Below are 16,537 nucleotides of genomic sequence, written 5' to 3'. Positions count from 1 at the left end.
TAAGAGGGGTTGTTTATGTTTTCTTGACCGAGAACAAACTGCCATGATAGCTTATTACCAGTTTAAAAACGGAAATGCGCCAGCAGAGTGGGCGTGGCCACACGAGCGAATATTGGCGGTCGCGTGCTAATTGTCGTGTAGTGTTTCAGTCGAAGTGAACTTAATTAGCAACTTAGAATGTCGGATTGGGAAGCTGAATACGACGAGGATGGTGGAGCCATCTCGAAGCCTTCACATGTTAATACAGCTACACAATGGAAAGCTACCCCAAGTAGAAGTAACGAAAATGTTCGTTTTGGTGGAAAGCGTGAAATGAAGATGGCCCGAGAAGGTCCCCAGTGGCGGAGCTGGAGAGAGCGTGACTCCAGCAACGGCAGAGAAACGCGCCGTGACAGATCAACCCGCCCTCTCACTCTGACCGTGGGAAACTCTTTAATCGGGAGAGTTATAGGTAAGTTAGTTTTATATACATTTACCGCTGTTAATAATAATAGGTTAATACGTTAAATCGAAGTAGTAACAAAGTTAGCTAACCAGCTAGTTCGCTTGCGCTTCAGACGTCTGTCGTTGTGTTGCCATGGACAGGTCGAGGCGGAGTGAAAATCCGTGAACTGGAGGAGTCTAGTGGAGCGAAAATTAAGGCAAGTTCATCTACTGGAAAAGCAACATGTACTGGTAAACATAGTTAACCAAATCTTTCACGACTCACTTGATGCTTAAGATGAGGATGTGGTAAGTGTCACGGTAATGAGCTACATTATATTAAAAGTTTTGGGACTCCCCTCCAATCATTGAGATTCAGGGTTGTTTTTTCAGAGGTTAGACTTGGCCCCTTAGTTCCAGTGAAAGGAACTCTTAATGCTTCAGTATACCAAGATATTTTGGACAATTTCATGCTCCCAACTTTGTGGGACAGTTTGGGGATGACCCCTTCCTGTTCCAACATGACTGTACACCAGTGCACAAAGCAAGGTCCATAAACACATGGATGAGCGAGTTTGGTGTGGAGGAACTTCAGAGTCCTGACCTCAACCTGATAGAACACCTTTGGGATGAATTAGAGTGGAGAATGCGAGTCAGGCCAAAACTGGGACGTCTGCCCTTACATGCACTCAAATGTAATATGGAGTTGGCCCGCCCTTTGCAGCTATAACTACTTCAACCCTTCTGGGAAGGCTTTCCACAAGGTTAAAGAGTGTGTTTATCGGAATCTGATGTTGGACAGGAAGGCCTGGCTCGCAGTCTCTAATTCATCCCAAAGGTGTTCTATCGGGTTGAGGTCAGGACTCTGTGAAGTTCCTCCACACCAAACTCACTCATCCATGTCTTTATGGACCTTGCTTTGTGCACTGGTGTGCAGTCATGTTGGAACAGGAAGGGGACATCCCCAAACTGTTCCCACAAAGTTGGGAGCATGAAATTGTCCAAAATGTCTTGGTATGCTGAAGCATTAAGAGTTCCTTTCACTGGAACTAAGGGGCTAAGCCCAACTCCTGAAAAACAACACCTGAATTCAATGATTTGGAGGGGTGTCCCAAAACTTGTGGCAATATAGTGTACAATAGCTAATGGTACTGACTGGAAACCTGCTGTTCCTTCAACAGGATTTAGCTAACCGCATTGACCTGATGGACCTGGCTAATACCACTATAAGTTTTCATTAAAACAAAATAAATAAATTGACCATGTAGACACAAATAATATGGAGTGACAAATGTTTTTGGTATATGTGCTGCCGTAGCTAGCACGTGACAAATGTTTTTTTTTATTGATATTCTTATTTCACTATTTCTTGAATAGTACTGAACAGTTTTAGAATCACCTTGTAATTATCCAATTTCTATCCAATCAAAATATACTTTGAAGCACCTTTGTCCCACTTCTGTAGTCAAGTCAGAAGCAACAAGAGTAGTTCATTCAGCTTTCTGCAGTGTTGTAATGTGCTATTTGAAATGCAGTTCAATGACAAACAAGTACAATTTGCTGGCCTATAAATTTGGCAAGACTGCAGAAGCTTTTATAAAAACCCTACTAAGAAACTGTCTGTGAATGTAATGTTCAAAGATTGAAACACATCCCACACCAGGAGTGTAAAGCTGTGTTTGAGCACAGATTATCACCCACCCGTGGAAAGGTACGTGTAAACAGGTCTCACAGGTACCGGGTTTGTTTGTACGCACATTGCATAAGGTCTAACCATGCTGAATGTGTCTTTTTTTTTTAAAATATTTTCTAATCTGTTTAGAAATTATATATATATATATATATATATATATATATATATATATATATATATATATATATATATATATATATATATATATATATATATATATATATATTTTCTAAAAGTATGGCTGTCATTTTACATATTTTACAAATTTTACATTTCTCCATCATAGGAAGTACAAGAAACTTGTCCACTAGACATGTTTGTACCACTCACACACATAGTAATTGTCCATTATTTTATGCAATACTGTTTTTGAATCAACATCCATGAATCAGATTAGGATTGGCTCTCAGCTGACCTAATTGGACTAATTGGCTTTTATGCTTTTTTGAGAGAGCTGTAATTAGGGTTGTAAAGGTTTGGAATATTTCCGGTAAATTTCCATGGGAACTCGGGGAATTTTGGAAATATTCCAAGTTGAAAACTTAACAGGAATTTACAGGAATTTATTTATTTAAATTATTTAGAAATTTGGGAAAATTTATATAAACTGTACATACAAACATATATGGTCTTTTTTTTTAGACAGAATTTTTATTAATTATCTCCCGTAAATGTTTGCTCAGTCAGTGTATTTGTTTTTACAATGGTAAACTATTGTTGCACAATAGAACAAGACAGTTTTAAATATAAATTTATTTAATAATTATGTAATTTACATGACTACTCACTAAGATGGACATTTTTTAAAATTATATTGTGTGCAGGATTGAAGAAATGATCAGTGCATGTGAAGGTGTGGCCTCAATAGCCTTGCAGTGCTGTGTGCATGTGATTGAGGAATATACAGGGTAGAAATTCAACTTAAATTGCATTAAATCTGGTTGTTTTAACCAAGATTATGCTGCAAGATATTTTTTTTTCAGCTACATTTAATTTCCCTGTTATAGGCTAACCTGCAATTTTGCAAATTCCCATTAATTCCCATGGAAAGTTGAAACTTGAAAATTCCCGGAATTTTGCAGCCCTATCTGCAATACACATTACAACGGTTGACGTAGCCATGAGAGAAACTGGTGGTTTGTAAAATGCAAATTTCTTGCAAATACTTGCTAGTCATATCAGCTTGCTAGCTGCGGCAACTGGTAAAGTACACTTTCCACATTATTGTGTAGTCAGTATGCATTGATCTGACAGTATGGTGACATGTGAGAGTCAGTCACATTACATGACCTTGTTTCCTTTAATCAAAGTTTGGTAAATAACCATATTTAAATGTTTTAAAGCAATCTGTAAGTGTGACTGAACATTTTCACTAAATGCTGTTTATTTAGAGTAATTTGACATGGCTGATGCCTGTTTATGTTTTGTGTAGATTAACCGTGGGCATTATGAGGGAGAGGTGCTGATCTTCGGTAACAGTGATGTCCAGCAGAAAGCCAGTGATCTGATCAAGGAGCTGGTTGGAATGGGTACAGCCAATGGGCCTGGAGTTTACTATGGTAAGAGAAAGGCAGGATGATCAGTACATTTGAACTGTTTAATGCTCTCTAACCAAGAGTTAGTAGATCACATTGATTAACATAGGAGCATACTGGATCACTCGTGACACTGTGTGGCATGTTTACAGCATTCTCCACTAAGGGTTGTTTATTTCCCTAAAAAAGTCCTTACAGTATAGTTTTGATTGGATTTAAACTCTGTGTGAAAATATGAAGGCAGTCCTATTCATACTACATAATGTCTAATTACATTTTCAGGTCTAATTCAGCCACAGCATACAAATGTGTTGTCTCCTACAAAAACCATGCCACCATCCACTAGTAACTGTGGGACTGGAAGACCCACACTGATGCTGTATACAAGAAGGGAATGAACAGACTTTCATTTCTGAGCAAGCTTTGCAATGTTTGTAACAAGATGCTGGAGATCTGATAAGCCTTAATTATGAGCTTCCTCCTTACTCTGAACACAGAAACTGAAGTGATTCCTGCTCCATCAGCAACTGCATCTGTGTTTTTATTCCCCATACAAACTCTGGAAGTTTGTGTGGTAATGAAGAAACATTTTTGTCTTGCCAATTTGGCTTAGATGGGACTAGATTTAGTAAACATGACGTTTAGTAACCCTTGTGCTTCGAACGTTTGATGGAGATGCTGCCTGATTGGCATAGAAATTTGTAAGGATTGTGTGTATGACTTCACTTTTGTCTCACCTCACCAAATAAACTGGGTCCTACTATTGGTAACTGCAGTCTTGTTTGTTTCTGCAGATAATGAGAGTTCACGCTCGAAGAGTGACTCCTGCTGGTCAGCATCTGCACTGCAGGCATCAGCTCCTCCTCCTTCTGCTCCTATAGATTGGAGCGCCATCAGAGAGAATAAAGAGAAATATGAATCTTTAAAATGGCAAGGTGAATTCAGTCAGCTCTGTTATTGTATGTTTTAGTCATTCATACCAGTTCAGCTGAATTTGTCTTCATTTAAAAAAAAAAAAAAAAAAATACTGGTTAGTTCTAGTTTTTAATAAAAATGAACATTTAAGGAATTGATTGTTGAAAAAGGGGAAGACACAAGTAAAATAGCCTTTACACTTGCATTCATACTCGCTGTTGCCTGTTTTAATAATCAACTCTAATGTTTCTATATTAAACTGTATTATCATTTAGTCTGTTGGTGTATGTGCTATCTAAGATTTCTCTTTCTTCAGATCTCCCACCCCTGAAGAAGAATTTCTACATCGAAGCAGACTCTGTAGCCAAGCGCAGTGCAGAGGAGATCAGAAACTGGAGGTGTGTATGCATGCTGTAATGTATCAGACACTTCAACAGAGGGCTGTCTTGAACTACTTTTAGGTGCTGTTAGCACTGATTCAATGCAGGACACCAGAAGGGATAGTGTGCTTTAGCTCTTCATCTGAATCTATTCTGGTATATATCTATATCTGGTAAGGTAGGATTCTGACTTTTGCTTACTATTTGTTGGTTGGCTCTCGAGTTATTTGAACTGTGTTATATTGCAGTGGTTCCCAAACTTTTCGAAAGTATGGCACCCCTTTGTAGTGCCCCCCCCACTGCACCCCAACCCAATTAAACTAAATGTACATGCGTACATACAAATATAAAAATAAATCCATATGAGCAAACAACAAAAGAAGCATCAACAGCAACATTAATGTGTTATAAAAGCATAACAGACATATGAGGTGAAACAATCCAATCAAATATACCGTCTGTCTTGTACAACTGGTTGATGCATGTCAACAGACTGATTTGGACCATTTACTGTATGTGGGAATCATTGGAACAAAACACATTTAAAGATTGATACTTAACTCTTTTAATAATTATAAAGAACTCAAATTAAATTTTTTCTTTAGTTTCTCATTTGCTTTGTTCAAACCTGAACTTATAACTTAAATCAATGCAAATACTATGACACATGCCCCAGCTGAGACCACATTCTTTTCAAGTATCGATGACAATGAACATTTCTTCCCCTGTTGCACCACTCTGTAGTTCTTTGCAGAAAAAAAAAAATCCATAATTAATTCCTCATCAGCATATCGCACACTGGCTAGGAGATAACAGTGGAGTGCAAATTTGCCACTTTTATTTCGTTTTTCAGTTAGTTCTGTTTCTATATTAGCAGCCATGTTGTCAATACGACGTTTAATCGTGTTGTCAGATAACGGGATTTTTGTCAATTTCTTTGACAGCGTCCTCCACTATCATTACCCCTACGATTTTCTTGCAGGCTGGCAAAATGAGTGATTCAGCAATGGTATGGGGCTTCTTTGATTTGGCAAATAGTTATGCTACTAAGAAGCTTGCCTCTTGCGCTTTGTCAGACATGCGCACACATGACATCATTTGTTGGTTCTGTTTAACATTTTGTGCTATTAGTCGCTTGAAGTATTCTATGTCTTTGCGGGACAAACCGTGATGTTTTGTGTCTAAATGTCTCTTCAGCTTGCTTGGTACCATTGCTGCATTTGATAGCTTTTCTCTGCAGATGAGGCATTCAGGTGTGGTACAGCTAGCACCTCCGATTCATGTAAAAGGTTCACTTTGGGAACCACTGTTATTGTATAGCTTGTTGATCCTTTTGTGTTGGTCTATACTTCTTAGTTGTCTCAGTTGATTAATTAAGAGTAGTTTCAGTCTCCCTTAAGGTGTGAATTGTGGGGAGGGCTTACTAATTTATATTGAAGGCTTGCAGGTACAGTATCTCACAAAAGTGAGTACACCCCTCACATTTTTGTAATTATTTTATTATATCTTTTCATGTCACAACACTGAAGAAATGACACTCTGCTACAATGTAAAGTAGTGAGTGTACAGCCTGTATAAATTTTCTGTCCCCTCAAAATAACTCAACACACAGCCATTAATGTCTAAACTTTTGGCAACAAAATGAGTACACCCCTAAGTGGAAATGTCCAAATTGGGCCCAAAGTGTCAATATTTTGTGGGGCCACCATTATTTTCCAGCACTGCCTTAACCCTCTTGGGCATGGAGTTCACCAGAGCTTCACAGGTTGCCACTGGAGTCCTCTTCCACTCCTCCATGATGACAATCACAGAGCTGGTGGATGGTAGAGACCTTGCACTCCCCCACCTTAGGGTTTTGGTCTAACACACCTGCTCCCCATTCACACCTGAGACCTTGTAACACTAAAAAGTCACATGACACCGGGGAGGGTAAATGGCTAATTGGGCCCAATTTGGACATTTCCACTTAGGGGTGTACTCACTTTTGTTGCCAACAGTTTAGACATTAATGGCTGTGTTGAGTTATTTTGAGGGGATGGCAAATTTACACTGTTATACAGGTTGTACACTCACTACTTTACATTGTAGCAGAGTGTCATTTCTTCAGTGTTGTCACATGAAAAGATATAATAAAATATTTACAAAAATGTGAGGGGTGTGCTCACTTTTGTGAGATACTGTAGCTCTGCCAAGACCTGTTAATATCTTAAATAGTAAGTGTCTACTCACATACCTTTCTTGTTCTGTTACATTCTTAACTCATACTTGACCACACTTTGACCAAGCCACAGACAAGTGCCTCAAACACATCTTTGCTGTTACCTGTTACAGACACAGGCACTCTCACCCACGAAGCAAAGGTAATGTTTCCAGCAATCTCATCTACCCTCCCCTGTTGTCTCAGTCTCAAACAGTGGTGGAAGGTGGGCTCTGGAACTGTCTGCTGTAAGGAAGGCTGATTTCATCTCAGCTTTAGCCTCCCACTATTCCTTTGTTTTTCTGGCACTACTCGAGACCTGGATGTCCCCACAGAACACTGCTACAACGACTGCTCTATCCTCTGCCTATGCTTTCTCACTCACCACAAGAATCATGCAGGGGTGGTGGCACAGGTCTGCTGTTGTCATGGAGATGGTGTTTCACACCTCTCCCCTTGTCTCATCTAACCATCTTTTCTTTTGAATTCCATGCAGTTTCAGTTACCTCTCCAATCAACCTCTTCATCATTATCTACCACCCTCCTGGTCCCCTAGGAGACTTCATGGAAGAAATGGACACACTCCTCAGTGTCTTCCCTTCTGACAGCACCCCTCTGACAGTCCTTGGAGATTTCAACCTCCCATCCGACAAGCTTCAGTCTTCTGGCCTTCTGACTCTTCTGAATTCGTTTTCCTTGTCATTCAACAGCTGCCCTACGACACACTAGGGAGGAATCATCCTGGACTTGGTCTTCACCTGCCCTTCCCCTGCTACAGACATGCTACCCCACTTCACAACTCGGATCATCATTTGGTATTCTTCACTATCATTCTCCCTGTCCTACCCAAACGTAACTCCCAGCATACCTCTCTCATCTGCTGCAACCTTCACTCTATCTCTCCTTCCTCTGTAGCTTCCTGCACTCTTTCCTCTCTTCCTGACTATGACTCCTTTTCCTTCCTACCCCTAGACTTCGCTACAGACACCATTCTCTCCTTTCTTGTATCAACCTTGGACCTTCTCTGCCCTTTATCCCCTAAACTCAGGAAGACTTCTTGTCCTGCTCCTTGACTGTCAGATGTGCTTCACAACAATCGGAGAGAACAACAAACAGCAGAGAGGAAGTGGGAAAAAATCTCGACTGGGCGCAGATCTCACCTTTTTTCGTACGCTTCTGTCCAGATTCTCTTCAGACGTGACTTCTGCACAAGTTCCCCGAAAGCTCCATAACATCATCTCTGCACTACTCAACCCTCAGACTCCGATTTTGCCACTTCTTACACAGAGAAGTTTGAGAAGATCTGCCAGACCTTCACGTCTGCCTCAACTTTATCTACATAACACAGTCAGGACTCAGCTACTCCTTCACTGAAGCATCTCTCAACCATAGCATCTGAAAAGGTTTTGCAAATCATCCACTCCTGCAATCCTACCACCTGCCCACTGGATCCAATCCCTTCCACTATGCTCCAGACCATCTCACCTGACTCCCTGCCCTTCATCACCACAGTCATCAATGGATTCATAACATCTAGTCAGGTACCAACTGCCTTTAAGAAAGCAAGGGTTATCCCTATACTGAAGAAACCTGCTTTGGATCCCTCCGACATCAGTAATTACAGACCGGTATTACTACTTTCTTTCAAAAATTCTTGAATGAATTGTTTATAATCAGCTGTCTGACTGTCTCTTGCAGAATAACCTCCATGATCCCAACCAGTCTGGCTTCAAAGCAGCACATTCCACAGAGACTGCCCTTCTGTCAGTCACTGAGAAACTACATGCTGCTAGATCAGCCAAGCTGTAATTGGTCCTCATCCTCCTCGACCTTTCTGCAACATTTAACACAGTTAACCACTAGACTCTTTTGTCCACCCTCAGGAGTCTTGGAATTTGTGGAACAGCATGGGAATGGTTTGCTTTCTACCTGGATGGTCGCTCATATCAGGTAACATGGAAGGGATTGACATCTGCTCCACGCAGACTCTACTTGTGTCCCACAAGGCTCAGTACATGGTCCTCTCCTTTTCTCCCTCTACACCCACTCTCTTGGCAAAGTTATATCCTCACATGGATTTTCATACCACTGCTATGCTGATGACGCCCAACTTCTCCTTCCCTCCCTCAGACACCATGGCTTCTGCTTAGGAATTCATCGTGTCTGGCGGACATTTCATCTTCGATGAAAGCTCATCAGCTGAAACTTAATTCCAGCAAAACTGAACTGCTGGTCATCCCAGGTGATTCATCCCCAGCCCAGGATCTTGCATTATCTCTGAACTACTCAATGATTTCCCCTTTAGCCACCGCTCGCAACCTTGGGATAACCATGGACAATCAACTGTCCTTTTCCTCCCATGTTGCTAATGTGACGCGCTCATGTTGGTTTCTTCTGTACAACATTAGAAAGATTCGACCATTCCTATCCACACAGGCTACTCAAGTGCTTGTTCAGTCTCTGGTTATTTAGAGACTGAACTACTGCAACTCTTTACTGGTAGGACTTCGTTGCAATTCGTCCACTGCAAATGATCCAAGATGCAGCTGCACGGCTTGTTTTCAACCTGCCTAAGTTCTCCCACACCACCCCACTGCTGCGTTCCCTCCACTGGCTTTCAGAATCTGCACCCATCAGATTCAAAGCACTTGCCTACAAAGCCAAGAATGAACCAGCACCATCTTACCTCAAAGATCTTCTTGCTCCTTGCACTGCACCTCGCTCCCTCAGGTCCACTAGCACTGCTCAACTGGTCCCACCATCTCTCAGGGTAAAAGGCAGGTATACATCTAGACTCTTCACTGTTCTGGCGCAGAGGCGGTGGAATGAACTTTCCTTAGATGTCCATACAGCTGAGTCACTGACTGTCTTCAAACGACGTGAAGACCTACCTTCTCCTGAAGCACTTAAACTTGCTCTTATTTGTCCGTTTTTATGTATTGTTATACTGTATGTTTAAAAAAAAAAAAAAAAACACCAACTGAATTTTAGGCTAATGGAATACAAAGTCTGTAACCTATTGAACCAGTGTTAATATATTAATTGATAGAGATTTAAAGCACTTTTGTACGTCACTCTGGATAAGAGCCTCTGCCAAATGCCAGAAATGTAAATGTGATCAAATAGTAAATTCCTTGAAATGTCTAATTTTTTCATTTAAATGTTTAATTAGTCAAAACCCCAGGAGTATTGTGAAAGCTATTATGCTTCTCTGTATTGAACTGTACTTGTGTCATGGTGGTGCACATAAAAATATCAGAAAATCACTGAAGTTCCAGAGAGCTTTGTAAAGTAGATTTGCTGAACAACCAGAAGAGGGCTGTCTTTACCAATGAAGGCATCCGAGAAAATGTTCACTCTGCGTAAGTACAGAACGTTATGAGTCACGCAGTTTGCGCGGGAAGTTGAGCCAATCAGAGAAGTGTTTAGTTGGTGTTGTCGTTTAAAAAATATCCCTTCTGACAAGAAGTACACTTATTGTTTTGTTACAAACCGAAATTTTATGATGTAAACAATAAGTGAATGTTTTTAACCTTATAGTGGTAAGCAGGCTCAAATCAAATAGATATTATGGTTCAATGTTATGCAAATTACTACTACTAATTGTTCTTCAACAGGAAGGAGAACAACAATATATTTGTGGATGATCTGAAAGAAGAAGGGAAAAGAGCAATCCCTAATCCTGTATACACTTTCGAGGAGGCTTTTGCTCACTATCCTGGAATAATGGAGAACATAGCCAGAGTGGGGTTTCAAAAGCCAACTCCCATACAGGTACTGTGATGTCTTAGAGATTTCAAATGATGCTCAGTTGAGAGTAGAATAAACTGTGGAAAACAATAAGACGCTGCTATGTGGGAAATATGGTTTGGTTGTACAAAACTATCAGATCATGCACACATTATGTTTACTGAGTGTGATGTGGTTGCTTTGAAGGCGTTTTGGCTTGGAATCAATAAATTCTGTGGACACTGTAGGTGTTTTTTTGGCGTCTAAGGTTTTCTATGAAGGATGTTTAATAGCTTACAAACAATGGTAAATGTAAATATTGAGTCTTGTTTACATGTGGGCCTTCTAATTTTGTCTGGATAATGTTTTAGCCATCACTGGCCAGATGTCAAAAAGAGCAAAATTGGTCATGCTGTCTGGATGGGAGGGGTGATGCTCCTCTCTCTCCTGTCACTCAGAGCAACTCTAATCCTAATTTTCATCTTTATTGTCTGCTACAGTCTCAGGCTTGGCCTATAGTTCTGAGTGGCCTGGATTTGATTGGTATTGCACAGACTGGCACTGGGAAGACACTCGCCTATCTTCTTCCAGGGTTCATTCACATGGACCAACAGCCTGTGTAAGGACACTCTTTAGTGGATTTTCACACTTGTGTTTATCAAAGATATGCTTGTTAATTTTCTGCACATGAAATGCTATTGTAGTCCAACTGTATGGTGACTATACTGACTTTTTTTTAAAATGACAGTTTTTCATGTTCAATTCAAAACCTTTGCATTGTTGCTCTTACAGGCCTAGAGATAAGCGAAATGGCCCTGGAATGCTGGTTTTGACTCCCACTCGTGAATTGGCACTCCAGATAGAAGCAGAGTGCAATAAGTACAGTTACAAAGGCTTTAAAAGGTATACAAGTGTTGCTTTTAGGGATGCTCTGGAATATGTGTACAAAAATGGCATATGGATTTGTTAAAATTATGTAGTTCACTGCCTTGTCTGACTATCAAAGTTGTTGGATTTCATAGAAATTGTTAATAGCGCATGTTACTTTTTAACCCTAGTTATTTTGATAGTTATCCTGTTATATAACCTATAGCAGGAAGGGACCAAAAAACTGTGGTTTCTTATAAACCTTCACAGAATAATAGTTTTCATTTGGTTTGTATGTTTAAACTTCATGGTGGTGTGAAACATAGCAATGCTATGATTGAAGCACATTCTTCCAAAACCCACTGCTTGCTGCATTGTCCAAGGCATGATGAGAATGTTAGTAGAACGGGTTTTACTAGCCAGATTATGTAGCATACAAAAGCAGAAATGTGCAAGTATGAGAAATCAATAATGAAAAATTATATTAAGAATAAATCTGTCAAAACTGTTTAAACCATGCAGATAAACATGGAGAGAGGAAATATGGGGAATATGTGATCACATTTTCTCATTGCAAGTCAGTTCAGTAAATAATAGAGTATAGATCTCTACATGCTACATGGGTGTAAAAAGTTAACATGCTTAGCATCTGTTTGCCCCCAGTATCTGTGTTTATGGAGGAGGTGATAGACGAGCACAAATAAAGACAGTGACCAGCGGTGTTGATATAGTTATCGCCACACCAGGACGACTGAATGATTTGCAAATGAATGAGCTAATACACCTACGTTCCATCACCTACTTGGTATGTACATGCACACGTCAAGCATGCTGCTGTGCTGGAAAGGGAGGGGCAGCAATTCATTCATGCTATGCAGTGCTGGAATCAGACAGGTTTTTATATGCCTTAGAAAATATGTCTCTGTGCTCATGGTTTGTTTTTGTGTTTTTGTTTGATGACAGGTATTGGATGAGGCAGATCGAATGCTGGACATGGGCTTTGAGCCTCAAATCATGAAAATAATCCTGGACATTCGGCCTGACCGGCAAACAGTTATGACCAGGTCAGAGGCTAGACATCTGTCTTTACTGCTACTATGACAAATCTGTATACCTTAAGCAGGCCTGGTATACCTTTTTCTGTTACTCTTTATCCATAGATATTTAATTCAGTTTAGTAATTATTCATTGTGTTCAGAAATATGACCAATTATTTTTTAAAAACAAGCACCTGGCACTATATTTCTGCAAAAAAAAAAAAAAATATATATATATATATATATGCAGTAACATTTGAATATACATTTTTTTGTTGCATAAAAATAGTGCCACTTGGCCAACAGGAGTGAGACGTTTGGCCAAATCCTACCTGAAAGACCCCATGATGGTGTATGTGGGCACCCTAGACCTAGCAGTAAGTGAGCATTGATTCTGTTTTTCAGGCTGAACTCAGGCTGTTATTTTTTGGAAAAATCCTTATGTATACTTTGGGAGAGATTGCAAGGGAAATTTCTGACTTATATGGTCACTGTGGTTAGTGATAAGTTTTAATTAATACGTTTTAATGAGTTATTAAGTTAATAAGTTATTCTTGCTAAAAAACTAACTGGCACAATCTCACAGATTTAACTTTCTATGATGAGATTCAGAAATAAAATGTGATACAATGGCATTATGTTAACGAATGTAATACTTTTTATGTGATGGCTTGTTATTTCCATTAATGAAATGTAGTTGACCCAAATGTACTGCTTTAGTGTTGCCTACCTGCTGCTGGAAAAATGTATCCAGCTGAACAATCTTTGTTACTGAAGCATTTCAGTACGTACAACAAAGCATGTCATGCAGTCAGATGTCTGGAGGCAACTGCACTTTTTTTTTTTAGGAATGTGGGAAGATAAAAGAAATTACCAGCCCTTGACAAAGTTGTAATTCTATGTAATTTGGGCTTGAAAACAGTGACTTGTTCGTTTAAAAAAAAAACATGGGTCAGTTAAATTAATGGCAAGGAATAAGTTAGGTTGTAATCCTCAAAAATCTTATAGAGCTGTGGTTTCAAGCATTTCCTGGTAAGTTTGAAAGATCCCCAGTGAATTCCCCTAAAGTACAAATCTGTTGTCTTCCCCTTTAGGCTGTGGACACAGTGCAGCAGACTGTTTTGATTGTGCAAGAGGAAGAGAAGAAGGCCTATGTCTTTGACTTTATTTACAATATGGAGCCTGAGGATAAAGTGTTAATATTTGTTGGGAAAAAAATTATGTAAGTTTCCAGTCAGAGGTGCAACAGTTTACCTTTTCAAACTTTTTATTAGGTTTCCTGTTGTGCTCAGTTGATATTAAGTGCTTTCGATTATAAAGGAAATGAAAGAACACACAGAACACACGGGTGTTAGTGCTGTAATACGGTTAGCTCAGCATTTCACAAAGGACATCATCCACCATACGGCACTGACTTTCATTTTTGAGTAAATTCCCTCCCCCTTTTGCTGAATTTCCTTCTCAGATGATGTCAAACAGCACAGTAATAAATGAAAAGTGAAACTAGAGTTCTCTTTGTGCATTGAAGAAAGTGTAGAGGAGAGTTGTATGTATTATGTATTTGAAAGGCTTTAAATGTGTTAATATCCAACTTTCTTTTAGTGCTTAATTTAAAACTTATCTTTTCACTTCCCTGCTTGGTTTGTTGTGAGTATTCCCCTCCTGTCAATGTGGTATTCAGTGCAGATGATCTATCCAGTGATATGTGTCTGCGGGGGATAGCTGTTCAATCCCTGCATGGAGACAGAGAGCAGTGTGACCGTGAAGAAGCCCTACAAGACTTTAAAGATGGTATGCTAAAATAAGCATATGGAGTTATTAGTGATTTCTTATGTAGTCAGCTCTTTGCATAACGTAATAGCTAATCCACATTTTGTACTTTGGCTATATGCAGGACGTGTGCGTATCCTAGTGGCCACTGATCTGGCCTCTAGGGGACTAGATGTCCATGATATCTCGCATGTCTTCAACTTTGACTTCCCCAGGAACATTGAGGAGTATGTGCACAGAGTTGGTAGAACCGGCCGTGCAGGGTATCGACATTCCTCTCTGCCTGTATATCAGAGTGTCTAAAACTGGTGCGTTGCACATGTAATATATATTAACACGTATTTTCTATTAATTTGTTAGCCGGTCTGGGGTTTCTGTAACCCTGGTGACAAAAGGAGATTGGAAGATGGCAGGTGAACTTGTACACATTTTGGAAAGAGCTGGACAGGTAAGATTACATGCTTGGCCACAACACACAGAGTTTTGACGCACACTCTTGCTCTGGCTGGCTCTTTGGTTGCGTTGTGTTGTAGGAGGTACCAGAGGAGCTGGTATTGATGGCAGAGCGCTATGACAGACACCAGAAAGAGAAAGAGATGTTCCCTACTAAACCTAGAGGTGGATGGGGTCAAAGAGGAGGCAGAGATGGGTTCAGAGGAGGCTCAAATAGGCGCTTCTGAAGAGAGGTAAAAAAAATTTTATGTATACATATGTGTGTGTAATTTATCTATTTGCCAGGTGACAAGGTGGTTATTTCTGGTCAGTAGTATTTAGATTATTAACATGTTTAAAATAAAGAATACACATTTTACCACCTTTTTATACTAGATGTTACGTCAAGTACTCGAGCAACGGCTCAGTCATTTATGTGCTTTCCTGCACTAATTTAGCGAATATAACATGCAAATACAGTGAGAAGGGAAATGAGTATTGAGAAACTTCTTGTTATTTGAACCATATGTACTATTATATCCATGCAGAGCATGTTGTGAACATGGATATTCAAAGTCTGAAGATAAGACCTACCCAGGTTTCATATTTAAATAGACAAGTTTTTTGCAGCTTTTGAGTCTCTTGAAATTTTCCAAATCCATCCAGCACATCTTCCATGCATTTTGTTCCATAGACAATGAACTGAAGATCCAAATTTGAAAGAATTTATCAAGTCAAAAAAAAACCAAATATACAGTATGGCTAAGTCAGTTTCCTGCTTTGAATTTTTTAAACATATCTTTATACTTAGAAATACCTACTTTTTATCAAGCTGGATAAGAAATGATTTGTAAATAGAATTATTTTTTAAAAATCATTATATACATAAACATTTTTTGTACTTTTGTAAATCCTTGAGCTTTCCAGCTACTTCCACCAACTCGGCTTTAACTCGGCTCCTAATTTTCTTTCTTTTTTGTGTTAACTGATCTGATTAAGAGTTTTCCTGTAGCGGATGATCAAAATCCCCAAACTCCCATTTACTTACATTAAAAGTGACGATGTTCAGAGTCTGGGTTGGAATGTTCATGATTCAAACTTCAACTGTTAAAACTCACACACACCATCTCTCTCTATTAGTCTACCAACAGCAGACACATACACACACTCACTGTCTCTATATCTTTCTATCACTCTGCATGTATCGCTCTCACTCCTTCTCCTTCTTTCTTTCTTTGAACTTCAAACTGTCTTCAAGCTTAGGAAATATCAGTTTGCTGTGATGAAGTAAACTGGCAGTACAGGTTTATCTAATTATTGACCCTGAAGAGCTGATCCTACTGCTCTATCTAGGCACAACCCCCCCTTGGCGCACACACACACACAGTTTAGCACTTAGACCCAAACTGATAGATTTTTTTTTATATAGGGAATGTGCAGACAGTCCACCTGAGCTCTCTCTGCAGTATTGGTGAGTGTACAGAGGAATTCCTGACTGATATCCTTAGCCTACAGAGTAGCTGATATATTTTCTAAACGCCATATTGACTATGCTAGTT

General features: G+C 39.6%; 1 protein-coding gene across 1 annotated transcript; it reads left to right on the top strand.

Moving 5' to 3' along the window:
• The first annotated feature begins 123 nt into the window (after positions 1-123).
• ddx43 (DEAD (Asp-Glu-Ala-Asp) box polypeptide 43) lies at positions 124-16,449 on the top strand. The gene is made up of 17 exons (XM_058380778.1): positions 124-451; positions 586-641; positions 3,549-3,675; positions 4,446-4,586; positions 4,883-4,964; positions 10,761-10,917; positions 11,373-11,491; positions 11,665-11,775; positions 12,403-12,544; positions 12,703-12,803; positions 13,066-13,153; positions 13,871-13,998; positions 14,458-14,567; positions 14,671-14,809; positions 14,907-14,994; positions 15,080-15,232; positions 16,408-16,449. Exons 1-16 carry the CDS (start codon positions 178-180, stop codon positions 15,224-15,226), a joined length of 2,010 nt encoding a protein of 669 aa, XP_058236761.1. The 5' UTR covers positions 124-177; the 3' UTR covers positions 15,227-15,232; positions 16,408-16,449.
• The last annotated feature ends 88 nt before the right edge of the window (positions 16,450-16,537 follow it).

This window comes from Hemibagrus wyckioides, linkage group LG03 (assembly GCF_019097595.1).
Source record: "Hemibagrus wyckioides isolate EC202008001 linkage group LG03, SWU_Hwy_1.0, whole genome shotgun sequence".
In the NCBI taxonomy this organism is placed as follows: domain Eukaryota; kingdom Metazoa; phylum Chordata; class Actinopteri; order Siluriformes; family Bagridae; genus Hemibagrus; species Hemibagrus wyckioides.
This window is presented reverse-complemented; position numbering and strand designations above follow the sequence as displayed.